The sequence below is a fragment of the Pyrgilauda ruficollis genome, unplaced genomic scaffold, assembly GCF_017590135.1.
Source record: "Pyrgilauda ruficollis isolate IOZ18807 unplaced genomic scaffold, ASM1759013v1 scaffold21, whole genome shotgun sequence".
Taxonomy (NCBI): Eukaryota; Metazoa; Chordata; class Aves; order Passeriformes; family Passeridae; genus Pyrgilauda; species Pyrgilauda ruficollis.
The window spans coordinates 1,522,501-1,550,498 of NW_024520318.1; the positions used below are offsets into that span (position 1 = coordinate 1,522,501).

Genomic DNA, 27,998 nt, shown 5'->3' on the forward strand with positions numbered 1-27,998 from the left:
TGACCCAAAAACTTCTGCAATGTAGCAGGAGAGAACACAAGAAACCCATTTTAGAATGGGGTTACAGCAGTGCCAAAATAGAAAAATCGAATCCATTTAAATCTTATGATAATCAGCAAACTGCCTTTGAAACCAACACCAGGAAGAGAATAAAAATCTGGTTTTTGTGATATATTTCTGCCTCAGAATCAACCCCACAAGCCTTGTTTGTATTAAACCTCCTCTGCACTGAATAAAAGAGCTGTGAACCAGATTCTTTCATCTCCAAGGGTTTGTGTTCACAAAAAATTGAAAATTCCTACAAATCCCAGGTTTTCCATGGTGTTGGGAAAGGGTTGGTGGAAGAGAGAAATGCCATTTGTGCATCAAGAGCTGGCTCCTTCCTGAGCAGGTCGAGCAGAAATATGTTCCCTGTGTATAATTAGAAGTGAGGAGGGTTTACTACGAGGTCAAAAATGATTGGATCTGTCTGCAGTGGGGGGGGGAAAAAAAAAAAGGGAAACTTGGAAAAAGCACATGTGTGATGTGTTAAACCTTGTAAGAAAACAAATTTGTCTGAGGACAGGGCAGCAGGGAGAGATTTGCAAGGACTGGCACCTTAAAGCATGAATTGAATGAAGGCTGAAGCAGCTTTATCCCACTAAAACGGGAAAATTGGGATTGGGAACTGCCTGCCACTGGTTTCATGCTATTCCAGATTCCACACCGGGAAATTCAAGGAGAGGGAAGCGCTCTTGTCCTCCACAAAACATTATCAGTGCAGTCATGATGAAGGGAAGAAACTTCCCCAGCCAAGATCCCATAAATCAAACTGTCCCCAGCCTGGGAGCAGTGAGGCAGCTCCTCCTTTGCTCAGCAAAAATTCCCTTTTGAGGCTGGTGGTGACGTTAAACCAGCCCCAAATAAAGAATTGCACCACACAAATTGTGTCAAATGCCACCCCCTCCCAACCTTGTGGTGAAACCTCTTCCCCATGTAATTCATCTCCAGGATTTTGCTCCTTCCTGCCATTTGCTGGGATTATTTTTAAAACTGCACTGTGCAGTTCCTGATTTTCTGGAGTTTCAGCCACCAGGCAGCCTGGGAGGGAAGCAGGGATCAGCTGGGAACAGGGAGGGATTCAGCTGCTCCTGGGGGTCAGGAGAGAAAATTGGGATAATCCGGGCTGAGCACCTGGAGGAGACACCTCAAGGGAAAGGTTAATCCCAAATAAACCCTGTGATATTCCCTGTGTATCACTTTATCCCTCCAAGGCCCTGCCTGGGGGTCAGAGTCTCCTCCAGAAAAGCTGGAGAGGGATTTTTAACCAGGGCAGAGCAATGGGGAATGGCTTCCCACTGCCACAGGGGCCTTGGGAAGGAATTCCTCCCTCTGGGGAGGGCTGGGATGGAACACCCAGAGCAGCTGGGGCTGCCCCTGGATCCCTGGAAGTGTCCAAGGCCAGGCTGGATGGGGTTTGGAGCAGCCTGGGATAGGGACAAGATGAGTTTGAAGTTGAGTTTGAGTTCTCCCACGCCACAAGGAGAAGAGGGGATGGCTCCAGGACACTGAAACCTCCGTGCCCTGTTCCCAGTGTTTGTCCCGTGTGATGTTGGTGGGGTTTGGTACTCCCGGGGCTGCCAGGATGCCCCTCCCCGCTTGCTGCTGCCCAGGAGGGGGATGAGGAGTCAGACCTGGCACAGGAGACCCCTCTCCTCCCTCTGCCCGGCCAGGTCTCCCCGGGAGGAGCAGCTCAGCAGCCCCAGGAGTTCCCTCTCCTTCTCATCCCTTAGGAATTCCTGACCATTCAGGCCGTGGGGAACCTCGAAGGGGGATTGCCCCTGAGCTGTGCCCACTCCCTGGGTGTCTGTGCCTTGGCCACCTCCCCACCTGCACAACCTTTCATTTTTAACTCCCCGTGCTGCCCTTGGGGTAGGGTTCATTTCCTCCCAGTGGCTGGGACAGGCTGGAATTATATTTTGGATTTCTGCTGGAGACAGAGTGGATAACACAGAGATGTTTTGATTCTCGTGGGTGACCCCAAGGTTATTGCAGTGTTTCAATATTCCAGTTAAGGGTTGCTGGTTCTCCCCTGGCCCTGAACTCTGCCCCTCCATACCCAGAGGGTTGGGATTGCAGGACCAGAGGGCAGCTGCCTGCTGCCACATCTCCCACACCCTGTGTGGCAGCTCCTGATCCATGGGATTGATGCTTCCCTTTTCACCACAGTGCCTTAAAAGGTCTCCTTGCCGTGGAGTTGGGAATGGGAACATTTGCGTGTTAAACTTGGCTTCGGTGACCCAGAATGCAGAAACTAGATTAGTTTTTTTTAGCGGAGTTATTTATAGGAGACTCTTAACGAGTTACTTTAAATTACTTTTAAAGAAGGAAAAAAGGGGAGAGGGTGGCAGCAGGGATTTGTGGTGGGTCCCTGTGGTCCCTCAGGGCGTGGGAGGGAGGATGTCACTCTTTGTCACTCGCTGTGACTCCCTGCAGTCACCCACAGCCCCACACAGAGACGATGTCACCTCCTCCCAAACCCAGCCATAACATCATGGCATGGTTTGGGTTGGAAGGACCTTAAATCCGCTGGAGCCCCCAGACCTGGGGGCAGCTCTGCAGGTGGGGTCTCACCTGAGCAGGCAGAGGGGCAGAATCCCCCCTCCCGTGCTGCCCCCGCTGGGATCAGCCTGGCACAGGGAGGGTTTTGGGGCTGTCAGTGCCCGTGCCCGGGTCAGGCTGAGCTTCTCTTCCACCACCACCCCCAAACCCCTTCCCTCCGGGCTGCTTTGATCCATTCTCCGACCAGCCTGCTTGGGATCACTTGGGATGGTCCCGACCCAACAACTGTGGGAATAAAGAGTAACATTTAAATATAAATCCTTTTTTTGCGTAACAAAAAAAATTAGTTACAATAGCTACTACAACAACATCAGCTAATATCTTAGTTCCAATTTAAAAAAAGAAAGCCAAACCAAGAATAATCGAACAGAATACCAAGAACGCGGGGTTTTCTGCCCGTCGGAGCGGTGTTTCCTTGCCGCCAGCCGGCGTTTCCCGCAGCTCCCGAGCGGCGGAGCCGGAGCCCGGCCCCGCTCCGCCCCCGCCCGCTCCGCCCGGGGCCGCCCCGCGCCGGCGGCAGCTCCGGAGCGCGGGGGCGGCCCCGGGCCGGCGTTTCCCGTGCCCGGCGGGCAGCAGCGCTCCGGGCATCCCTGACACGGCCGCCCTCCGCTTCTCTCCGGCAGGATTCCCGGGAGGATGGCATGGATTTAGGCAGCGACGCCGGCAGCAGCCGCTCCAGCTCGGAATCCAACTCCAGCAAAGCCACGCCGTGCTCGGAGGGCAAGTCCTCGCCGTCCCCCAGCAGCCTGGACCTGGCGGCGCTGGAGGACTCGGAGGAGGAGGAGGAAGAGGAGGAGGACGGGGGGTCCCCGCCGTCCCCGCCGCGCTGCCCGGCCGCCCATGGGCGCCGCTGCGGCCCTTCTCCAACTTTCCCGGAGCATCCTTGGGCACTGGTGGGGCTGGTTCCCTGCAGCTCCAGGCATGTGGCAGGGGCTGGTGTCCCCGGCAGGAGCCTGGTGCCACCACCAGGCTGTCTCAGAGCTGGGTCCCTTGGAGAGGCCAAGGAATATCAGCTTTTCCCAGGCTGGGAGCGGTGCCAGGCTGGCGCTGGGTGCTCTCCTTTCCTGAGGGAAAGAACATTCCCAAGGCCCTGCTGCCAGCCACAATGAACCCCCGGTGCCGTTTTACAGAAACCCCTGTAAATCGGTGCCTGATCCCATTATTCAGGGAGATTTGGGAATTGCACAGAACTTCTGAGCTGCAGTGATGAGAGAGGAAGGAGCACTGCAGCCACCAGTGACACGGCAGGGCTGAGGCTCTTCCATAATGCATGAATTCCGAAGGAATCCACCGAACCTCTCTGGAAGCTCTGCAGGAGCCTTTGGATGCCTGAGGAACGCTGTGTGCCTCACCAGCCGTGCCCCGTGGCCTTGCCTCTGGCACACATGATTTTTTTCCATGATTTTTTTTGTTGTTTAAAAGGCATTCCATGCCCTAACTTCCTGTGAAGTCACCTCGCTCAGGGAGGTGGGGATTTCCCCCTGAATCCTTGAATTACAACTAATTGGTGACAAATCTGGGTGGGTGCTGGGCAGGATGAGTAAGCTGAGGGATGAGTGGGACTGCTGCCATGCAGGGATGCTTTTTTCCAAAGCCTGAACACCGGAGCCTCAGTGCCTTGAGGAACTGACAGGTAACAGCTTTAATTACAGTCATTTGTGCAGCAACTCAGCCTGGAAAAAAGGAAAAAAAAAAAAAAAAAGAAAAAAAAAACCCACCTCATTTTTGTGGTTTGGGAGCTGATTCCTCCAGCACTATCTGGTCAGGTCTGCTGGCACTGCTGGAAACTCTTTGCCTCCAGGCATGAGCTTAACCAGGTGAGCTGTCACCTAAGGAATTCTACCCCTGTCAGGGTTTTCCTCCTCCATCCTCCCGTTCCCTCCTGCAGGCACAGAGGCCCTGGAAGGAATTCAGGCTGCCTCACGCCCTGACTTGTCCCGTGCAGAGCTGGGCTGGGAGCTTTGCTGTGCAGATCCAGGGCTGGAATAGCCTGGATGGACACCCAGAGGAGCCCCGGGCATGCAGAGCATCTCCCAGGGCTGGGACTGAGCTCCAGGTCTCTTCCCTCCCAGGAGCTGGAGTTTGCCACCCTGCAGATGTGACTTTCCCAGTGTTTGTGGCTCTGGAGAGACTTTGCTCAGCTCCCCAGCTCTCCTGGAGGCACCTTTGCTCCAGGATTCCCTTCCCTTGGCTCCCAGGGTGAGGAGGAGGAAGAGGTGTTCAGCTCTGCTCCTTCCTCCCCGGGATCAAAGGGAAGGGCTGCTGGGAAGGGACATTTCCCCTCCTGGCTGTTTGATGTCCCCAAGGCACCTCCTGTCCCTCCCTGGCCGTGTCTGTGAGCACCCAGCATGTCCCACGAGCTGCATGTCCCCAAAACCTCCCAGGCTGAGCCAGACTGACATGAAAATCCCTGGTTTTATTTTTGTTTTCCCGCCCCTGACGTTTCCCTGCGGTTCAGTGTTTATAACGAGCCCTTGCCTTGCCCTGCTGGAAGCCCAAGTGTTTGTAAACATGGCAGTGGTGGAGAGGAGGCAGCCAGGGAGCAAAAGCAGGGAAATGGTCTGGATTGCTCCTTCTGCCTGCTGGAAACCCCAGGAAAAGGGGGATTCCAGTGGGACAGGCCTGGCTGGGACAGGGAATCGGGGTGGGTGTGGAAGCAGCTCGGGCTGGAAGGGTCTCCTAGGCTGCTTGCTGCTCCCAGGAATCCAGAGAGATGTTTGAGGGAGATGATTTTATTAAGATGATTTATTAAGATTATTAAAATCGAGGTTTTTCTGCTGTCAGGACCTGGTTTTCTTGGGGTTTACCATGCCCCAGGGGACAGCAGTGACCCTTCAGGGGCAGGTGCTGCTCCCTGGGGCTCTCCCTGGGATCCCTGGCTGAGCATCCCAACCTGGATTCAGGGATCTCTGCCAATTCCCAGGGCTGTGCTGGGCCCTTGCAAGGCCACACTGACCCAGAAAAATTTTCCAAAATTAAATATATAAATAAAAATATAGATATATATTTATTAAATATATGCATATAATAAAATCCACAATTAAATATATCAATAAAATTGAATAAGGATATATCTATTAAATATATCAATATAATAAGTTCCAAAAGTAAATATATAAATAAAAACTCTATAAATATAAAACTATATAAAGATATATAAACAATAAAACTAAGATAATAAATGTGCAGTTTAATGTTAATGATTACAAATGTGTAGTTTAATAGTTAAATGTGTAGTTTATATAAAAGTATATAATACCACATAGTACAAAACTTGAAGTTTAAAGTTTTAAAATATAGTAATATATATAAAAACAGATAAAAATTCTAAAACAGAAACTAGTCCTTCTTATCCTTCTTCTTCATAAGGTTAAGTAATGTTATGTAATTAAATAAAAAAATCCACATTACAAAACACAAATAATTAGTTAAGTTAAAGATAAAAAGAATTGAAACATCATTTCTTAATGAAACAATTTATCCTTAAAAAACCTTATAAAAAGAAACACATCCCCATTTTTTACCTTGTTCAAATAGAATACTGTAACACTCACGACTTCTAAAACTGTAACATAAATTAAAACAAATAAACCTCTAAGTCCAAACAAAAAATACCATGTCACAAGGGCTGTGCTGAGGGACACTGACCATGGAGAAGGAAATTCCCACTCCTGAGGCAGCCCCACTTCAGGAGTTTCCCGGGCAGGAGGGTCTGGGCTGGATGCAAGGAGGGCTGGGAGAGCTGCACTGAATGGAACCTTTAATTGAGGAGGGACCTTTGGTGACATCCTTGGCTGCACAGATGTGCCCTGAGTTGTGGGAAAGGCTGGAAAGGGAATGTTAATGACATCAGTGGGCAGGAAAGGGAATGTTAATGATATCAGTGCTGGTATCAGGGCCGCTGTTCACCTCCCAGGGGGGTGTGAGGCCAAGGCTGCAGACAGCCTGGGGGTGCCTGAAAACTCCAACCAGGAAATTTGGGAAGGCTTTGGCAGCTTCTGCTTGGCCCTGGCAGCCCCTCTGCTGAGAGGAGCAGAGGCCCAGCGGGGTGGGATGGCCCTGGATGGGTCCATCCTGGATATCCCATGTCCATGGGCAGGCTGACTGCAGTGCTCCCTGGGGCCAGGCGGGCAGGTGCTGTCTAGAAATGGAGAATATTCCTGCCCCAAAAAGGATTAAATGACTGGTTTTGGAGCTGGATTGAGTGGATGAGGTCCCTCCAAGCCTGGTGGGCTGTGTCAGGTGACTCTGGAGTTTTCTGGACTCCACCTAAGAGGAGAAACCTCTTTCCTGAAGGCACCTGGAGCTCAGAAGGTTCGCTGTGGAGATGCTTGGCTCAATCTCCTCACCCAGCTGCAGGAAGCCACCCCCTCCCATTTTTTTTTTCCATTTTTCCTCCTTTCCTCAACTCCTGGCTGCATCCAAAGTGGTACCAAATGTGCCACGGGCTGATTTATGGCCCTCAGGAGCCGTGGAGGTGCCGGGGAAGCGGCGAGGCTCCGCTTGCTGTGTCTCTAATGGCTCGAATCAAATCCAAATCAGCCTTAATGGCTTTAATATTCCTCCCATTGCCTCTCCGAGGATAATTACAATCAATAGGAGGGATTGGCTGGGAAGAATATCTGCAAATTCTGGAGTCAATTAGAGAAACACTGGCAGGAGGGGAGGTGGCTCAGGCAGACTCTGCCGTGACAGGCTGGGCAAGGAGGGAGCGACGGAATTGCCCAAGGAATTTTGCTGCCCACAAGGCTTAGTGCAGGCAGTGCTGCTAAAAGTTCATCCCTGCAGCTTCCAGGATTTCTGCAGGAGCTTTCTGGATGGGGAAGGATGTGCTGGATTTTATTTTTTCATCCCTGGAACATTCCTGCCTGTGCTGAGACAGATGGATGGTGGTTATCCCATCCCTGTGGGGGGGAACCCAAGGAATCACACATCTGTCCAGACACTTGGACTCCCGCATTTCCAGTGCTTCAGGAAGTTACATTTGTGTCCTTCCATGGGCTGCTGATCCTCCAGGCTGTGCTGAGCCTCTGGAGGTGGGCATGGTGCTCCTGCTGCCCTCGGAGCTGTCCCACCTTGGCTGCCCACGGAGCGACCCTGGAAGGCAGCAGAGAGCACCCAGAGCCCTGAGCTCACCCTGGGAAGGGTGGAAAAGCCTCAGGTCTGTGTTTGGAAGCAGCTGGGAACCTCCTGGAAGTGTTCAAAAAGTGTGGAAGTGGCATTTGGGGACGTGGTTTAACAGTGAAGATGATGGTGGTGGATTCATTTTTGGGTTTGATGGTTTTAGAGGGCTTTTCCAATCTTAATGATTCTGTGGAAAGACTTCAGGCTTAACCCAGGATATTCCACAAGCTGCAGGGTGGAATTTAGCATGGACCATGTGAATACCTCTTTTTTCCCTGTGTCTCTCTGAAAATGTGAAACTAATGCTAATTCAAAGCTAAAATCTTGAAATAATTTCATAATTGGCCATGGGCAGGAACCTGATTTTCATGGATCAGAGCAGCCAGAATGGAAGGAGAAATGTATGGACCAGCTTGGCACGAGGGAGAAGAGAAATGGAGCCAACAGGTGCTTGTTCAAGCCACGTGGGAGTGTTGGTGCAGCAGGATTTTCGGGAATGGGGGCTGGGATCCAGCCCAGACCTTTGGTGAAAAGCCTTGATCCACCTTGGAGAGCTGGCCCAGACACTCAGGGAGCAAATGCTGCCTTGGAGGTTGGCAGTGGGTTGGGTCTCACTTAAAATGAGCCTTCATTGCTTGATTGAAGTGTGAGCTCCCTCCTCCCCAGGGATGTGATGATGTCTGGGATGGGAGCAGGGAACAGCCAGGGATTAATGCCTGGAAAGAATTTCTCCAGCCAGGAGCTGTCAGTGTGGGAATTTCTGCTTGCAGGAAATTGCATTTCTGTCATTGCTCAGCCAGACCTTCCCTGTCCACCTGACAGCTCCTGTCCCTGCTGGATCTGAGCATCAAATTCCTTCCCAGGCAGGGGAAAAGGGAACTCCATCATCAGGGAGCTTCTCCAGGGCACTTAATTTGCTGCGAGGCTTTGACATGGAAAACAAACCTTCTGAGTGTGGACAAAGCTGTAACTGTGAGTTGTTCCAGTGCCCTGGGGTGGGATGAGCTGCAGGAATGCTCCATCCCTGCTCCTGGTGGCTCAGGAGAGCCCTGGACTTTGGCCACTGCGCACCCAGCTCAAAGGTTGGCTGGGAGATTCCTGGTCCTGCCCAAGTGAGCAGTGCCATTCCCTGGGAAAACATCCAGAGGTATTTTGGAGCTGCTTGGTGGGAATTCCACAGATTGGAGGGATGAGCCTTTGCTGCTTCCCAAACCGGGCCAGGTAAAACTCCCAGAATTAAAAATCCTGAGGAAAAACTCGATTCCCATCGCTGCTGCTGAGCCTTTCCTTAAAGGAAGTGCCAGCCACAGGAGAGAACAGCCTGTGGATTCTGCCTGGATGGATGATTCTCCTTCATCCCAGTGCTGCCACAATGTGAATTCCTCCAGGTGATGGAGCCCAGTCGGTTGGTGAGTGAATGTTTCCTGGGGGATGTGGAAAAGCTGGAAAAGTTGGATTTTTCTGGCACTAATTGTGTTGCAGGCAGCAGTAAATCTCCCTTTAATGTGATGCTAAGGGATCATTGTTGTGATCTGGCTCTGTAAAATCAGTAAATTTCTTGTAAATGAGTATTTTTGGTGTTTGGGAATCACAAGTAGGAAATCCAAAAGATTTCCAAGGAGAGGAGTGTCCCTTTATGCCAAGCAAAATTTGGAATATTTCAGAACAGTGTTTTTATGTTTTTTTTTAATAGAGAGATTCTAGAGCCTTGCACCCCTCCTCTAATTCTTCAAATTCCCACTTGAACCCAAGTGTCTCAGGTTGGAATAGCAGCAGGCAGCAGGAATTTTGATTTCCCAGGATAATAATTATGTACTTAGGCAAATATTCTGTGCTTATTAAGTGGGATAAATGCAAGGTGGGGGGGATTAATTCTCACAACTGCCCTGTGCTGTGCAAAACCTGTTATTTTCCCTGTGGATGGAGAGGATGGATGTAGGACGGGGTGTCTGGAACACCTGGAATTGTGGAAAATCCAGGTGCACGTGGAGGGAAAAATTGTAAGCAGAGGATATTTAAAAACCAGAGGAAAATGGGTTTATTCAGTGCAACCCCAACCATGCTGAAGATCTGCTGAGGAGCACTGGAAAACCAGGATTGTGCTGACCCCGAAATGCCAGGGACCTCAGGGATGTTCTAACTATTCTAAATGACTTAAATATTGTTTAAGTATTTAAAGATTTGTTAAAATATTCTAAATAATGCTCCGAATGCCCCCCACACCCTCACAGACTTTGTTTGTGTGAGCAGCAGGCTTGCCTTAGCAGTGATAAGAACTGCAGGAATTGTGATTTATTTCCTTCTTCCTCTCTGCCTGGATTTAAGGTGGTTTGGATTTAACTGGTTGGAAAAGCAGGTGCAGCACTTGATTATTTTATAAAGTTTGTGTAGAAGCTGTGAAGAAATTGCTCAAAGCACCATTACTCCTACTCCTAACAGCAAAAAATCAGGAAAATCAATATCAGGGACATAAATTTTTGTCCCCATCTCCTCATGAGGTGCTGCAGCCCAAAGGAGCTTTAAGGGAGCATCAGATTTAGTGGGGAAAATGGACTTTTTGGAGTAGAAAACCTCTGGAAAGGATACATAAAATCCCAGTGTAATTCACCAAAATTGTGTGTAATCCCCACTGGGAGAAAATGTGATTTCCCAGCTTCTCCCCATGTCTCACTGTAGGTATTAATTTAATTTTATAAAAATGAAGCTGTTTGAAATAATCCCATCATCTGCCCGGTTCAATGTTTTCCAAGGCTGGCCACCGAGATCCAGGAATCCCTGTGGGATTCTGGGCACAGCAACACTGCTGAGGGGGCAGAGAAAAGCAGAATTTGGTGTGTTCAGGCTCCTCAATCCCAAATAATTCTGCTTTTGTGTAGGAATTTCTTCAGTTAGAACTAAAAAGATTTAAAAATCTCTCTTCCAGCTCTGGCTCTGAAATCAATCCTGCTACCATAGACTCACTGGGAAATGATTTTCCCTCTTCCAATTATCCTTTCACATGAGGTGCTCCATAATCCCTCTTTCCCTGGAGGTTTTCCAGCTTTTCCAAGCCCTTGGATCATTTTGGGGCACCTCATCTTTCCCTGGGGAGCCGTTTGCGTCACCAGAGTGGGAGATTTTATTTATAGCCCCCATCTGGGAGTGCAGCTCGGTGATCTATAGATCTCCTTTAATGAGAAAATCACACCCAGGGCCCTTTATTCCTGCTGCTCCTCTGGAAATCCGAGAGGAAATAGGATTTCCAAGGAAAGAGAAGTGCCAGGCTGAGATTTAATCCCCTCTATGGTGAGGCAATGTTAAAAAATAAAAGAGAACTCTATTAAAATGCTGGATTTTTTATGCACACAAAAGCTGCTGGTGTGCGTGGCCCCTGGGGAATCCAAATGCTTTTAGTGAGTTATTAAAAATTGAATCCAAACTTTTTATTCCATGTAATTCCTATATTGGATTTATTAAAGAGGGATTTGGGGAAATAGCAGCATTCTGTACCAGGGTCATCCTCTGCTCTGGCTGCTTGGCCTGGCAGGTGTTTGATCATCAACTGCTCTTAGGAGTTCAGAAAAAAATAATTGTGGGAATCATTTTTCCATGTGGAATTCTCAGTGTTCTGCATTTGCATGAATGCATAATATAACCAAGCTCTTAGCATTTTTCCTGGCTCATCCCAGCTGCTCTTTCCTTTCTTCTGCTGCTTTCTCATCTATTATTTCTCGGTTTAAAAGCAGAAAGGCAACTTTCAGCTGGGCCTTGCAAAGATGCAAGAGACCTTTTCCTGAGAGGAACATTCCCAGCTTGGCACTTCCCTAGGCTGGCCTGGGAGCTGCTGGGAGCAGCAGGCAGACATCCTGCTGGAAAAACTCCTCCAGGACCTTTTCCAAGGGTCTGTTTCTGGGAAGGGCAGAGTAGGTGAAAATCAGGACATGCTCCTGAAAATCATGGATACAGCCTTGACCCCTGTTCTCCTGGAATTCCTTGGAATCCATCCTCAAGTGACCAAATTGCCTGATATTTCCATATATTAATTATATTTAAATGGCTCAAAACAGTTGCTCAGAGCTCAGGCAGCCCTTCTCCCTGCTCAGAGGCTGCAGGAATTGTGCATATTCCCAGGAAATACCAATCCAGGCTGTCCATAAATCACGTGGATGAGGTCTTCCCACATTCTACACCTGTTCCCATGTGCCATATTTCATGTAAATAAATATATTTTGCAAGATAAGTTTGGCATTGCTGCTCCTGGGCTGTTCCCCATCCCATCCCTCTGGCATGGAGCAGAAATGTGTGTTATTCCCAGAAACCCGAGCTGCTGTTCTGGGATAGCTCTGTTCTCCATTCCCAATTCCTCCTTCCTCGTTATCCCTACATTTCATTCTCTGGAACGACTGGGATGTACAGCTGGAATTGCTGCTACTCAGGAGATGGGCTGGAGAGCTCCAAAAGGAATTCCAGGGGCTTCCACAGCTTGCCAGGGGAGTGCTGGGGGCCTTTTGGGAACTCTGGGGGCCTTTGGGAATCCTGGAGGCTTTTGGGATTTCTGGGAGACTTTTGGAATGCTGGAGACCTTTGGGAATTCTGGGAACCTTTAGGAATGCTGGATATTTTTGGGAATTCTGAAGGCCCTTGGGAGCTCTGGAGGCCTTTGGGAATGCTGGGGGCCTTTGGGAGTTGTGGGAGACTTTGGGAATGCTGGAGGCCTTTGGGAACACTGGAGGCTTTTAGGAATTCTGGAGGCCTTCAGGGATCTTAGAGGCCTTCAGGAATTCTGGAGGCCTTTTGGAGCTCTGGGGCCCTTTGGGAATTCCAGGGGCCTTTGGGAGCTCTGGGCCCTTTGGGAATGCTGGGGCCCTTTGGGAGCTCTGGGCCCTTTGGGAATGCTGGGGCCCTTTGGGAGCTCTGGGCCCTTTGGGAATGCTGGGGCCCTTTGGGAGCTCTGGGCCCTTTGGGAATGCTGGGGCCCTTTGGGAGCTCTGGGCCCTTTGGGAATGCTGGGGCCCTTTGGGAGCTCTGGGCCCTTTGGGAATGCTGGGGCCCTTTGGGAGCTCTGGGCCCTTTGGGAATGCTGGGGCCCTTTGGGAGCTCTGGGCCCTTTGGGAATGCTGGGGCCCTTTGGGAGCTCTGGGCCCTTTGGGAATGCTGGGGCCCTTTGGGAGCTCTGGGCCCTTTGGGAATGCTGGGGCCCTTTGGGAGCTCTGGGCCCTTTGGGAATGCTGGGGCCCTTTGGGAGCTCTGGGCCCTTTGGGAATGCTGGGGCCCTTTGGGAGCTCTGGGCCCTTTGGGAATGCTGGGGCCCTTTGGGAGCTCTGGGCCCTTTGGGAATGCTGGGGCCCTTTGGGAGCTCTGGGCCCTTTGGGAATGCTGGGGCCCTTTGGGAGCTCTGGGCCCTTTGGGAATGCTGGGGCCCTTTGGGAGCTCTGGGCCCTTTGGGAATGCTGGGGCCCTTTGGGAGCTCTGGGCCCTTTGGGAATGCTGGGGCCCTTTGGGAGCTCTGGGCCCTTTGGGAATGCTGGGGCCCTTTGGGAGCTCTGGGCCCTTTGGGAATGCTGGGGCCCTTTGGGAGCTCTGGGCCCTTTGGGAATGCTGGGGCCCTTTGGGAGCTCTGGGCCCTTTGGGAATGCTGGGGCCCTTTGGGAGCTCTGGGCCCTTTGGGAATGCTGGGGCCCTTTGGGAATGCTGGAGCCCTTTGGGATCTCGGGGCCCTTTGGGAGCTCTGGAGCTCGGAGCCAGCGCTGCCTGGCGGATCCCACACTCGGCTCGAGGCCCTGTGAACGCTTTCAGCGACGCTGGGGTTTGTGTTGGACCAAATCAAACCAAATCAAACCAGGAGCAGTTGGAGACCTGGGTCCAACCTCGCAGCTTTCCGTGCCCTGATCCCCGAGGGAATCCCAGGGATGAGGTGTCAGCGAGGCAGCAGCTGCAGCTTCAGAAGAGGATTTTGGTTGTTCCAGGAATGGATGGGGAGGGAAATCTGTAAGCACGTAGCTGGTGGGGAAATAACAGTTTCCTGGAAAATAAACTTTCCCTGGGGAAAGGCACCAGGAGTATCCCTGTGTGCTGTTCCCAGCATGGAGAGGAGAATTCCTTGGAGAAGCTGAGCACTCCTGTGCTCCCAGCACAGCAGGGAGATTTACATTGTACTTCAGAGCTGGAATTCCCTGCTGTAGCACCCAGTATTCCCATTGCCATTGCTACCTCAGGTTTTAGCTTTTAGACTTTTCAGATTCTGAAGTAAGACTTCATAACCTAAAGTTATAATTAGACAACTCCAATATGCACATGGAGCAGAGCTGATCCCAGGGAGAGACCCCGTGAGCGCTCGTGCATTTTGGGACCATTTGGGTTCATCTTGGCTGCAGCCCTGGCTGGGCTCTTGTGCTGCCCAAGGCGGATCCATTGAGGATCCTTTTAATAAATCCCTGCTTTATTCTGGAACTCTGGCCAGCCTCTGTTCTAGGTCAGCCTGACAAGACATCACCACCTCCTTTCCTTCCCATGCCTCAGAGATTGGGTGCCCCCCATTCCCTTTCTCCATTTTCTCCTGAAATTCCAGCTGGTTCCAGAGCCAGGCTCAGCTCCAGCCCAGCCTAAGCCCCCCTTTCCTTCCCAATCCCTCTGCTGTCCTGTGGCTCCATCTCAAAATAAAACTGCAGCTCACACCTTGGTGCTCATCCCAGTGAATCCTCTGCCTTTCCTGGGAATTCCTGCCACCAGGAACTCCATGGCTCAACTCAAAGGCTCAATCTGATTGTGTCAATGGGGAAAAAAAAAAAAAAATCCCAAATCCAACCTCTAATGACCCCTCCCGTGCCTGTCTGTAAAAACTGGCCTGATGCCAGCAGACACCTTCAAACGGACCAGCCTGGATCTCCATCCTGGGGAAAGATTCCAGGAAAAGCTGCAGGCTGCCAGAGCAAGAAAAGAATGCCCGAGGTAGAACAGGAGAGGGAAAAAAAGGAGATTTAAGAGACCAGAGTTGTTTTCTTGCTCTTATATGGTGCTGCTGTGCCACCAGCAGCTCCCTCGCTCCATGACTAATGAGGCTCAGCTGGGATCCACCCTTGCTTATCCTGTTATTTTTAGCTTTTTTCAGCCTCCTGCTTGCTGTGCCTGCCCTGTCTTATTTGAATTACTGAGTCTGCACTCTCAGTGGTTGTCTAGAGCAGGCAGGAATGGGATTTCTCATCCCTGAGGGAATTGTTTTTGGAGCTGGCAGTGACACCCGTTGAGGAGGAATCACCTTTGTGAGCCAGGTGGCTCCAGACAAGAGGATTCATTTTTTTCCTTTCTCCCAGTGACCCTGGGGTTGGGAGGCAAGCTCCAAAAATCATCTTTTCATCCACTTCTTAAAGGCTGGAAATGGAAAATTATCCTGAAGGAAGAGCAGGGCTTTGACCAGCCTGGAGAGCAGGGATTCCATGGAAATGCCACTGGGGTGGGAGCAGGTACAGAAATCCCACATCCTCTCCTTAGCAACCATTAAGTTCCTGGTCCGGGGCCAAAAGCCATTTCTGGATGGAATCTGAAACCTTTGAATTGTGGCAGGATCCCTGGAATTGCAGGCTGGCCATGCAGGCTGAGGGAACAGAGCTGATTTAAATCCAGGGGATTCATTAATTAATCCTGAGTGTCCAGTGTGCTGCACCTGCACTTATCCAGCCACAAAAACCAAGCTGGGTTTGCTCCATCTTTCCCAAAATCCCTGATCCCAGCAGGGTTTGAACCTCTCGGATTTGGGGACCCTTTGGTGCATATTTCAAGGAGGCCCCTCAAAAAGAGTGGATTTCTGCCAAAAACTATGGAGTTATGGGCATCAGCCTTCAGAGCTGAGGGAAAAATCCCCTTCTATTTTTGTCCTGACCATGACTCAGAGGAAGATTTGTCCCTGCAAAGTCACTCCTTTTTTGAGGAGGCATTTAAAGGCCGCTGCTGTCACCTGTTTGGCTCAGGATATTCCTATTTTTGGTGTTTGGCTCTGTTTAAAAAGACATTTTTTCATTCCACATCCACTTTGTAGCATGCTGTGTTTACTTTTTTATTTTTTTCAGCCTGCAAGTCCAGTCCTGGGCTTTTGCCACCCCTTTTGCAATTACAATTACAAAATAAAGCCATAAAGAAATGAGGCCTCTCAGCTGTTCCCACCAGAAAGCACAAAGGGAATAGAAAAGGATGGATGGGCTGGAAGGGACAGCAGTAGGATTATCCCATCACCATTCCCAGATTTTGCCCTCTGGCTCAGTGCTTTATTTCTAATTAATAACCTGATCTTTGTTGTTGGCTGAATGCAGGTGCAGCACACCGGACACACCACACTCAGGACTAATAAATTAATGAATCCCCTGGATTTAAATCAGCTTGGGCTTCCCTCAGCCTGCAATTCCAGGGATTTTGGCACAATTCAAAGGGTTTTGTATTCCATCCAGAAATATTCTCCAGAGCAGTAACCGAAGTGTTGAGTAGGGGACGTGGAATTTCTGTTTGTGCTCCCAATCCAGCAAGGTTTCCAAATAATTCCTGCTGTCCCACCGTGTCCTTCACGCTCAGGGAAAATCCCTTGTTGGGCCAGTTTTCCCCTCTTGGAAAAATCCATTAATTCCTCTCCCTGCTGCTGTTTTAATGGGGTTGGAGGGGGCAAATTTGTATTTTTCAAATCTCTTTTCAAATATTGCAAATTTATATTGGAAAAATAAAAATAAACCAAATAAATGGGAGTGGAGGGATAGGGAAATTTGGCTGGACAAGCCTGGATGTGCTGCCCATGGATTTGAGCAGGGCTGATAAAAAATCCTAATTTTGTTATCAGAGATCAGACCAGGGTGTTACTTACGGGTCACTTTAATGATTTTGGTTTATTCTGGATCAATACAGCTGAAACTTTGAGAATTTTTTCCAGATGGGTTTGGGAGGGGATGGGTGCTGCCAGCACCCATCGGTGCAGCCCAGGCTGGAGCAGAAAATGGGATTTGGAGGCGGAGTTGGTTCCCTGGAGTTCCGTGCCGGGTGTGGATGTCCCGGCTGGCAGTGCCAGGCTGCTCCTGGCAGAGGCACAGGGATGAGCTGGGGCACAGCAGCTGCAGGCAGGGACACCCTGTGCTCCTCTGGACTGGGAATTCTGTGGGGACAGCTGTCCCTGCTCTGCGGTGGGTGAGGTTGGCTTGGGTCAGCTCAGGCAGATCCCTCTGTTTTCCTGGAGTGCCAGCTCTGCACTGTCTGTGTGTGCCAGCCAAAACTGGGGGAAATCGTTGGGAGCTGACGGGATTTGCTACAAATCCTCTCCCAAATCGTGCTGCAGAGTGAGGAATTTGTGGATTTATTGATGCTCAGATAAAACCTGATTTTTCCTGCTGGTGTTCTCCATAGATCCTGCACACTGGGAATGCTGCATTTCCACAAGAACTGTTGATTCTTAACAATAGAAATAAATCAAATTGCAAGGAGGCAGCTGGAGCTTTTCTGTGCTGTCTCCCCACACTCCTGAAGTGCTGGAGATAAATTGATGGAGGCAGGGAATGGTTTGGGTGGGAAGGAATTTAAAGGTTATCCCATCCCAATCCCTGCCACAGGGACACCTGCAGCTATCCCAGGCTGCTCCAAGCCCTGCCCAGCCTGACCTTGGTCACTCCCAGAGATGATGAATCCTTAGGAAAATCCATTCCAGGTCCTCACCATCCTCACAAGGAAGAATTTCTTCCCAGTATCCCATTTAACCTGTGGCAGTGGGAGCCATTCCCTGTGTCCTGTCCCTCCATCCTTGTCCCCAGTCCCTCTCCAGCTCTCCTGGAGCCCCTTCAGGCCCTGGCAGGGCTCTGAGCTCTCCCTGGATCCTTCCCTTCCCCATTCCCAGCAGTGAAGCCTTGGTGGGCTCAGACCTCACCATCAGAGCTCCTCAAAATTCCCTTTTAAGCACTTCTGATCCAGCTTTAGAAATTGTCCCACTGAAAACGAAGCCTGTGTGGTACCATTGAGCCTTCCTGGACGGCTTCCATGGAAAAATCTGCTTGTTTTCCATATGTTTGGTGGCTTTTATATCACTGGAGAGTTATAAATACTTGGGTGGCTTAAATGAGTCCCTGCAATTCCCTGTGAAGTGTTTGAATCAGGGTGGGGAATTGCTGTATCCTTCTGCTCCAGGTTTTTAGGGAAGGGAAAATCCTGGTTGGGTTGTGTGTTTTTATCCCAAACCCATCTCTGGTGCTGCAGGTGGGGTTGTAAAGGTGCTGCTTGTAAAGGACTCCAGAAAGTTCCAGGGAAGTAAAAAAGGCTTGGAAAAGGGAAGGACATTGGGTCCTTAACCTGCTGGAGGTTTATTCCCACCTGGAGCAGAGTAACACATCCAAAATGAGGGAAAAGCCCTGGGCATCACCTTCCTTCAGTAAAAAAGGAATAGTGCAGAGCATTATCCGTGGATGTAATCCAAACAAATACTCCCCTTTCCAACAGATGTCGAGTATTAACTGATTAAAAATAATCGCTTTTTTCTTTATTTTTCTTGCTGGATTTAAACCCATGGAAAGCTTAACTGGGCTTAAAGAGGAGCTAAATCCCTCACTCCCAGGAAATCATCAGCAAATAGAGCTGAAATCCCGGGATGCTGGATATAATTCCTGCTTCCATACAAGCTTGCTGTGCTTGGGAAGCCTTTGGGAGCCCAGCAGGAGCATCCTGGAGTGCTGGGGGCTGGGCTGGGTCCCTGTCTCTCTCCCTGTGGTGGGAGATTCCCTGAGGATCATCATCCCAAAGGGTTCCGTGGGCTGGAGCACCTCTGGAGCCAGGCTGGGAGAGATGGGAATGTTCACCTGGAGAGGAGAAGGATCCAGGGAGAGCTCAGAGCCTGAAGGGGCTGCAGGAGAGCTGGAGAGGGACTGGGGACAAGGATCGAGGGACAGGACACAGGGAATGACTCCACTGCCAGGGTTAGATGGGATACTGGGAAGGAATTCTTGGCTGGGAGGGTGGGAGGGGCTGAAATGAATTTTCCCAAGGATGCCCCTAGATCCCTGGCAGTGCCCAAGGCCAGGCTGGACAGGGCTTGGAGCAGTCTGGGACAGGGGAAGGTGTCCCTGCCCATGGCAGGGGTGGGGCTGGATGGGCTTTAAATTCCTTCCAAACCAAGCCATTCATGGATCCTGCAATTCTCTAAAAACTGAGATTAAACATTCCCAGCTCTTGAACTCCTCCCTGATTTTCACCTGCTCCACACTCCAGCTGTGTATTTATTTTGGGATTTGAAAAAAAAAAAAATAAAAAAAATCACTTATTGAGCCTGGCTTTTGTATCAGCGGGGTGGGTTGGCCAACACCAGCCTGGAAAATAAACCTTCCCACCTGATAAGGCCCCTCTGGGAATGCCTGTGGGCAGGAAAACATTCCTGGTGTGTCCAGCAGGAATTCCATGTCTGGGCTGCCTTGCTGCTGCTCCTGCTTCTTTCCCTTCCCATTCCAAAGGTTTGTGGGTGAAGCCCTTGCAGCTGGGCTTGATCAGAGCACGACACGAGTGTGTAAAAATAAATGTGGGAAATGCCAAAAACGCCGGGAAAAGGGCTGGATGTGGCTTTGCTGTGAGTAATAACCCGGCATCCTTCCCTCCCTCCCTCCTTCCCACGGCTCCCAGCACCGGGAATGGGAGGGATCGGCTTCCCTGGCCGCCTTTATCCCTTTGAAGGAGCGTTTTCCCAGCGGGAATGAGGATGGGAGAGCCGATAACCTCCCTGTGCTCCTCCCTCCGCCTGTTAATGATTTCCTTGGAGCTGGGGCAGCCAGGGAAAGCAGAAAGCCTGGGAATTCCCTGGGACAAGGCAAAGAATGGAAAAAAACCCCTAAAAATACAAGCCCAGAAGCAGACATTCTCTCTTATCTCCCAGAATTGGGGATACCAGGTGTTTCCTTCTTCTGTAGAGGAAAATAATTTCTATTTTTCTAATTTTTTTCTATAATTTCTATATTTCTAATATTTCCTCTATCATTTCCTCCTTCTGCAGAGGAATAATTAAGGCAATTCCATTGTCTCACCGGCAGAATTTGGGCGTCTGGTGAAGCTGAGGTTTCTTTCCCTGCGTGTCTGTGCTGCCTGTGCCATGGATTGACACAGGATGACATGGATGGACACAGGACATGTCCCGTGTCCTGAGGCCCTGTGGGCATGCAGGAATCGGGCCTGGCTCATTCCTGGTGCCCACCTCACCTCCAGGGCATGCCCTGCCAGGAGCAGCACCTTCCCAATCCCTCTGGACTGGGAGCCCAGCCCTGGTTTGGAGGGCAGGGTTTCACACGTCAGCCCCTCTGGAGATGCTCTCCAGGGATTCCCGAGCCACACATTCCTAATCCAAAGCTGGTTTGGGGAAAGCTTTGGGAAAACTTCTCTGGATCATCTCCCAAGTGGTGTCTGACACCTTAAATTAGGGGTGCCTCGTTAGGAAATGCAGACCAGGCAGGGCAGGCGCCCCTGGGTTTCTTTTCCCAGTGAAAAGGGGGGGGTGGGGGTCCCAGGAGCTGCTCCCTGGATTGTGGCTCCGTGGGAAGCAGCAGCCCGTGTTCATCCTCATCCAAGAGCATCGCTGCCTCCCGCTGACCCAGCTGGAAAGCTGCCAGGAGCCTTTCCCTCCCTTTAATCCCTCTCAGCTTTAATCATTACCTGCCTGCCCACCTCCTTCCTTCCTGCCGGGGAATGCAGATGGGGCTGGAGCAGAGGAGCAAATCCAGAGTCAGGGATAATTCCTGGCCTTTCCCACCTCCTTCCCGGCCTTTTCCACCTCTGGAGCAAATCCAGAGTCAGGGATAATTCCTGGCCTTTCCCACCTCCATGGCTGGCTGCATATTTTGGGGGCAGAGCCTGCCTGGGAGCGAGTGCTGCAGCAGGTGAACCTGGCTCTCTCTGGGATTATTTTTCCACATTTTTTGATTCCTGGGGGATCCATTCCAGCCCTGGGAATGGGGAGGTCGGCACCAAACTTTGGGTCACTGCTGGACCTTCTCCGTTCCCAGCAGTGAATCCTTGGTGGGCTCAGACCTCACCATCAGCTCCTCAAAATTCCCTTTGGAGCACTTCTGATCCAGCTTTAGAAATTGTCCCACTGAAAACGAAGCCTGTGTGGTGCCATTGAGGGGAGGGATTGGGAGTTTTCCTTGTGATGCACAGAATAAATGGAATTTGAGTTTATGTAATGTGTGGAGCCACTTTTAGCTTGCCACAGATCCTTCTCCAAACAAAGCCAAGGTTATGCAGCAAATTGCAGAGTGGGGATGGTTTATTTGGATGGACTTTTATTTTGATGTCTGCATGAATGGGATTCTCTGCAGATCCAGGAAAAACCAAGGATGACTTCATGCTCTCTTAAAAATTTATGCAGAATATATTATTTTTTTTTCTTTTTAAATGAAGTCTCTTTATTTTATTTTTTTTTTTAAGCTCTACTGCTGCAGGGGAGAGAGAGCACTGGGGAGGAGGGTCTGGGGGTTGTGTCCATCCATGCCCCAGCTGCACAGGGCCTCCAGGGATTCTCCATCCATCCTCCCACAGCTGCTCCAGCCTGTCTGTGCTGGTGGGAAGCTGGGAAAGCTGGGGCAGGGTGATGATCCCACAAAGGTCTTTTTTTTTTTCTAGAGGCACATCTGGTGTGGGGGAAACAAATCCGAGCTGCCCTGAGCAAGTGTTCCTGGATTTAATCATGTGAATCCCTGAACAGCTGGGCCTAGGAGCAGGATAAATCCCTGTTTGGAAAGGAGGGAAGGATGGAATTTCTGCTGTTCCCTGCCTGGCTGGGAGTGCCCGGGCCGTGGTGTGAGCCCAGCCTGTGACCCCATTGTCGCTCCCTGGGTGTTTTAGTGCCCCTTGCATGAGCTGTGTCCAGACCAAAAAAGGATTGAAAATGACATTTGTTGTGCCCTCACCCTCCAGCCACAGAGCCAGACTCTGTAAATGAGGCTGTTGGTGTTGGTGTTGTGGTTGGAAAAGACCCCCAAGATCACCCAGTGCTCACTGAGCCACATTCCCGAGTGGTTCAGGTTCATTCCCATCCACTCGTTTTTTGAACCTTTCCAGGGATGTGACTCCACCACTGCTCTGGGCAGCCCCTTCCCGTGTTTAACCCACCTTCCTTCCCGTGCTTAACGCACCCTTTCGGTGCAGGAATGTTCATCCTGCCCCTTTCCCCGTGTCCCCTGGCTTTCCCTACCCCAAACCTCCGGGGCCAGGTGGGCGCTGGGGCCGAGCTCCGCTCCCTCCCTGCCGCCTGCAGGAGGTAAAAATAACCGGGAATGTAGGGCACAGCCTCTCCCAGAAATTCCCGCGCGGGATTTCCGAGGCAGCAGGCACAAGGAAGGTGTCTGGAGCTGCTATTTCAGGGCCGGCTGCTTTGGGGTGCCCCGGGGCCGCGCTCCATCCCCCGCCGGGCCGGTCCCGGGGGGCTCGGGGGACTCGGACCTGCAGCCGCACCGCCGGGCCCGGGGGAGCCTCCCCGTGTCCAGACGGGCTTTGAGGGATTTTTTTCCCCCTCCTGGAGGGGAGCGCGGCCCCGCCCGGAGCCCGGCGCGGAGCGGGCGGAGGCGGCCCCGGCCCGGCCCCCCCGCGCTCCCGGGGCCGCCGCTGCGCAGGCGGAGCAGCGCGGCCGCATCCATCTTCCCGGGCTGCCTCCTCCTCCTCCTGCTGCTGCTGCCTTCTCCCCATCCTCCTCCTCCTCCCCAGCCTCCTCCTCCTCCCCCGCCGGGGCCGCGGCGGCTGCGGGCGCTGCCGGCGGGGCGGCAGCGGCGGATGATGCACCGAGATGGTTCACCAGGAAAACTGCTCCTACCAGGTGAGGGGGAGCGCGGCCTGGCCCCCAGCCCCGGGCAGCTCCGGGCAGCCCCGGGCCACCCCCGGCCGGAGCCAGCCCCGGTCTGTGCCGCCCCCGGGGCTGCGGCAGCGCGGGGCCGCGGCTTCGGCTTTGGACCGAGCATCCCGGGGTTCGCTCCGAGCACCCTGGGTTTCGCTCCGAGCACCCTGGGGTTCGCTCCGAGCACCCCGGTGTTCGCTCCGAGCACCCTGGGGTTCGCTCCGAGCACCCCGGTGTTCGCTCCGAGCATCCCGGGGTTCGCTCCAAGCATCCCGGGGTTCGCTCCGAGCACCCCGGGGTTCGCTCCGAGCACCCTGGGGTTCGCTCCGAGCATCCCGGGGTTCGCTCAGAGCACCCCGGGGTTCGCTCCGAGCACCCCGGGGTTCGCTCCGAGCATCCCGGGGTTCGCTCAGAGCACCCCGGGGTTCGCTCCGAGCACCCTGGGGTTCGCTCCGAGCATCCCGGGGTTCGCTCCGAGCATCCCGGGGCTCGCTCCGAGCACCCTGGGGTTCGCTCCGAGCATCCCGGGGTTCGCTCAGAGCACCCCGGGGTTCGCTCCGAGCACCCTGGGGTTCGCTCCGAGCACCCCGGGGCTCGGCAGGCAGAGCAGCCCCGGGGCTTTTGTGCTCGCCATGTGATGTTCGGGGGCACAGCGGGGCCGGGGATGCCCACATCCCTCTGCCTGCATCCCACTGCCTTCCTGCCGGGATAAAACCCCTTCCTGGGAGCGAGAGAGCCGCGGGATGGCAGTCCCGGAGCTGCCGCAGCGCAGGGATGTCTTTTTTAGAGCATTTCCTGCGCTTCCCACGTTTCTGCGAGCGCAGGGTGGTGATTCACAGGCTGCGGTCTGCTCCTGGTTCCGCAGGCACCGGCGATGGCGGTGTTTGTGAGCGCGCATCCCGGCCGCCCCCAGCCCCGGGGGTCCCCGCCTTTGGGGAACAGCGGGGTTAATTCAGTGGGGAATTTGGGAGCTGGGCTGGGCTTGGGGCTTCATTTCCCTCTGGAGAGAGGAGGGGAGAGAGGATGGGTGCTGTGGGTGCACCTGCACAGGAAGCAGCTCTCTGGTGACTCCATGGCTCAATTAGGGGATCCATGGCTCAGTTAGGGGCTCGGTGACACATTTAGGGGCTCCATGTCTCAGTTAGGGGCTCGATGGCTCAATTAGGGGCTCGATGACACATTTAGGGGCTCGATGGCACGGGCGGATTATTGAATGCACCAACACCTGTCCCTCTGGCACGGCGATGCTGAGGAATGCCTCTGCTTACGTGCACTGAGGGTGTTTTGGAAAGCCCCCATTCCCAAACATCCCCAGAACTGGACCCTCAGCAAGCAGGGCCTTGCCCAGGCCAGCGCCCCTTCCTTGTTTTGCCTCCATTCCCGTGTTTCATTCCAACTTCAGGCCGTGTTTTCCAACAAAATATCTCAGATGCAAAATATCTCACGAAGGGAAAAGACACGAAACAGACAGGAGCTGAAATGATTTTTCACGGAATATTTTCAGTCTAGCAATTCTGGAAGTGAATTTCTATTTTTAACCTCTTTGGAAAAAATATCCTGGGGGTTTTTTTTTCGGTTTTTTTTTTTTTTTTTTTTCCTCAGCCCTTTGATTTCCCTGCAGCTCCGAGCCTGTTGCTCTGGACAGCCGGGATAAATGGTGCCATTGTTTGGGAGCAGCGGATGTTTTCCCAGCATACTCAGGAACGCACGGGTTAAAGGTTGGGCATTGTTTCCCGGCTGGAAGAGCTCCGGGGGGTGGGATGATGATGGTGATGATGATGATGGTGATGGTGATGCCGAGCTGCGGCACGGGCCTGGCTAAAATCCCTGGGTGTTACTGCGCCACGCTGCCGCCTTTCCCTGCTTCCATCCCCTGCTCCTTTACGGATTGATTCCTCTCCTCCAAACCCATAAATATTAGAGGGAAACCAGCCAGAAACCACCCAGATCCTAGGAAAAAAAAAATCCAGGGAAGCATCTTTTCAATTTAAGTGTGTTTCCAAACCTTCCTAGGGTGCTGCAGAGATTAAGAGCAAGCCCAGCCCCTCCCAACCCCATTAACCCACAGGCCGAGCTTTAATCCTTTTGTGGACGCCAATCCCGGGCTTTGGGATCACGCTGGAAGCCAGCAGTGATGGGATTTTGGTGGCTGCCCGGGGGAGGGGGTGGCAGTGTTTGCTCTGCTCCTTCCCCACACCCCTTTTTTTGGAGCTGTTAAAGAAACTAAAAATAAATCAAAGAGAGGAACAAGTCAGCACTTGGGAAAACTTAAAAATGGGTTTGTTTTGGAGAATTCCAGCAGAAAAACTTTTGACGTGCCCAGGTCACGGCTGGGCCACCAAGTCCATGGCAGGGAGGGAGCTGGGATGGGGCAGGTGCTGAGGAAAAGGATATTCCTGAAATCCCTGATTCCCCCAGGGTGAGCTGTCACTGCTGGGCTGGGAAGTGCAGGTGGCCCTGGGCTCTCCTGGGGTTTGGATGTGGCTGTCAGGTGAATTTCTGGAATTTAAAGTGGCTCTTCCATGGTCTGTAGACCCCAGCATCTGCCACCTTTTCCATGGATGCATCCTGGAACCAGGCTGGAGGCTGCCACTCTCCGTGCTGTGGGTTTCTCTCTTAATTATGCTTCTTATTTATTCCAGTTTGTTTCCCTATAGCAAACGTTTTATTTAGGGCTCCATAGTTCCTCCTGCAGTCTGACCAGGAAAAGCTTGGCTGAGTGATGTTTTGTGAGCTCCTGAGTCCACATGGAATAAAAATCCAGCGTGCAAATCCAGGCTTCAGCCCAGAAATAAAGGTTTTATTCTGCTGCGTGGTTCAGCTGGGCTTTACTGGCCCTCAGCCTCAGCCAGGCCTTCGGTTTGCTTTGTAAATCTGTATTTTCAGCAGGGCCTGACAGCTCCACGGAGCAGTGCTGGGCTCCTCGGCCTCCTCCTGCTTTAATCCATTTTTATACCATCGCTGTACAAGTGGGTGATGTGTCTACATCACGGATTTTTGAATTTCTGATTAAAAGCAGAGAATTCAGGGGCACCCGGTGCCCGTGGCTGAGGCAGGAGCCTCCCAGTTGCCCCTGGGAACAGGATTTGGCTCCGTGTTTTGGCACCAGGCAGGGCTGAGCTATCTGCTGGCACCAGAGCTCTGGAGATGGTTCCAGGCTCCACACGTGCGAGGAAAATTAAAGAGAGATCTGAGGAGAAAAGAGATTTTATTGGCTTAGAGATCACCTCTGAGGTGGTGCAGTGGTGGAGCCTGGTGGGTTTTTCAGGGATGTGGGATGTGTCCAGGCATTGGGATTGACTTTATTTGGCTGTTTTTGGGAGGGATCTGTTGGCAAACCCTGTGCCAGGGAGGTGCTGCTGCTCCTGTGCACTGGGAACGTGCTGGTGCCACTTTGGATCAGGCTGGAAGTGCCAGGGATGAACCAGGCAGGGCTGGATGCCCCCCACCACTCCCAGCATCCCAGAGAAACCTGGAATTATTCCATAAAATTCACAAAATAATTGGAGACTTCATGAGATTCCTTCAGTTTGATCTCAGGAGGAGTTTGGAGCTGGCATAATCTTTTTCCTTAAAGTGAGTGCAAATTCTGGTGTCAAAATAAAACTCCAAGGGACAGGCCTTGGGGAAAACCTCAGATTCCATGAAAATCCAGTGTGGAGAAGCTGGAGAGCTGCTGGCCTGGCCTCTTCCCATGGAGAATGCTCCAGGCTGGCACAGCTGGGGAGGCTCCGTGGCACTGCCCCACGTCCCACAGCGGTGACAATAAAACAGAGCCTTTGTCAGGGAGCCCTGGGGCCTCCTTCAGACAGGAATCCCAAAAAAAGGCTCTGCCAAGTGCTGGAAAAGCACGAGGAGTGTGCTGAAGCTCAGGGAAGCATCACCAGAGGGAGGCCTTGGGGTCAGCTCATCCCTAAATTTTATAAACTTGCAAGAGCCTTGTGCTGGGAAGGGACTGGTGGGAGAGCTTTATTCCAATAAACCTCGCAATAAAATGGAGGGTTTGTGGCATGGAATCACAGAGTGACAGAATAATTTGGATTGGAAGGGGCCTTAAAACCCCTCCCATGGGCAGGGACACCTCCCACTATCCCAGGCTGCTCCAAGCTGGCCTTGGGCACTGCCAGGGATCCAGGGGCAGCCACAGCTGCTCTGGAAATCCATTCCACGGCTTCCCCACCCTCCCTGGGAGGAATTCTTTCCCAATATCCCATCCATCCCTGCCCTCTTTCAGTTTCAAACCATTTCCCCTGGTTCTGTCACCCCATCCTCTTGTGAAGAATCTCTCCCTGATAGTTCTGACAACTTGACATTCCAAGATCCTGGAATTTACCTCCGTCCCTGAGTGCTCCATGCCCATGGTTTTGGCAGCTTGGAGAGCTTTTCTTGAACTCTGCTGGGAATTCAGGGCTTCCTCTCCTCCCCTGAGATCCAGGGTGTCTGGGAGCTGATCCCAGCAGGAAGGGGGAATTCCTCCCCCTCCGGAGCACACCCCAGCCCTGAGGGGGATTTCACTGGCTCCAGTGATGCTTTTATGCTCAGGAAAGGGGAATTCTGCTGCCTTCTTGTCCTGGAGCCATGGAGGCGTGTTCCAAGCACCCCACACTCGCTGTGCCCCATCTCCTGCCTCCCTCAGGGGTGGTTTCCACCCTTCCATGCCCATCCTGGTGTTCCTGGCAGTGCTGGCTCTGTGTGCTCCCATTCCAGGGACCCCCCAGAACCTGTCCTGCTCCAGAGTTTGCTGCTCTGAGCTTTCCCTTACTGCTGGAAAAAGGAAATCAGGTTCTTCCCCCTCCAGAGGGAGAGGGATCTGCATTCCTGGGGCACATGGAGCCCTTTTTTGGGATGTTCCAAGCAGAGGGACAATGGTGGCCATGGGTTCAGCCCGTGGGGAAGGGGCTGAACACCAGAGGATTTGTTCCCTGTGCTGAGAGAATCCCTGAATTCATTTCCCTTTTGATAGCCCAGAAATATATCAGCTTTTTCCAGCAGGGAGGTGCCCATCCCAAGGTGCTGGCACTGAGGAGGGCCCCAAATGTGCCCCCTCCATGGCTCCAGGGGCTCCCAGCTTGCTGCTTAGCCAGCTTTGGGGCTTCTCCCGCGGCCTGGAACAGCTCCTGGGTGCAGGGTTTGTCCCTGGAGGCTGGGATCAACTCTGTGGGATCAGCTCAGGGAGGGTCCCTCTGCAGAGCCCTGGAGGGCAGGGCAGAGGTGAGCTGAAAGCTGGCACAGGGGATAAAATATCCTAAAAGCTGTGGCTGACAAGGCTGGAGAATATTTAATTCTATTTCTATTTTTAGGGTTGTGTCACTTCCTCCCCTTCAGGGGTGGCTCTGGGGTCACTTCGCAGGGGTGGGCACAGCAGGAGCGGGCTGAGCCAGGAGGGGACATGGGGACATCCCCGCAGGGTGAGGACAGGGCCCTGCAGGATTGTCACAGCCGGCAGGGGACTCGTGACAAATCCCAGCTCAGC

The 27,998-nt window shown here is 52.2% G+C and overlaps 1 protein-coding gene across 1 annotated transcript in view; it reads left to right on the top strand.

The window, feature by feature from the left end:
• Positions 1-3,242: 3,242 nt before the first annotated feature.
• LOC121353829 (schwannomin-interacting protein 1-like) overlaps positions 3,243-27,998 on the top strand; it is a 35,489-nt gene continuing 10,733 nt past the window's right edge. Inside the window, exons 1-2 of the mRNA XM_041467989.1 lie at positions 3,243-3,494; positions 22,536-23,148. Of these exons, the coding sequence (XP_041323923.1) occupies positions 3,243-3,494; positions 22,536-23,148 (865 nt within the window). The remainder of the gene's footprint in view (positions 3,495-22,535; positions 23,149-27,998) is intronic.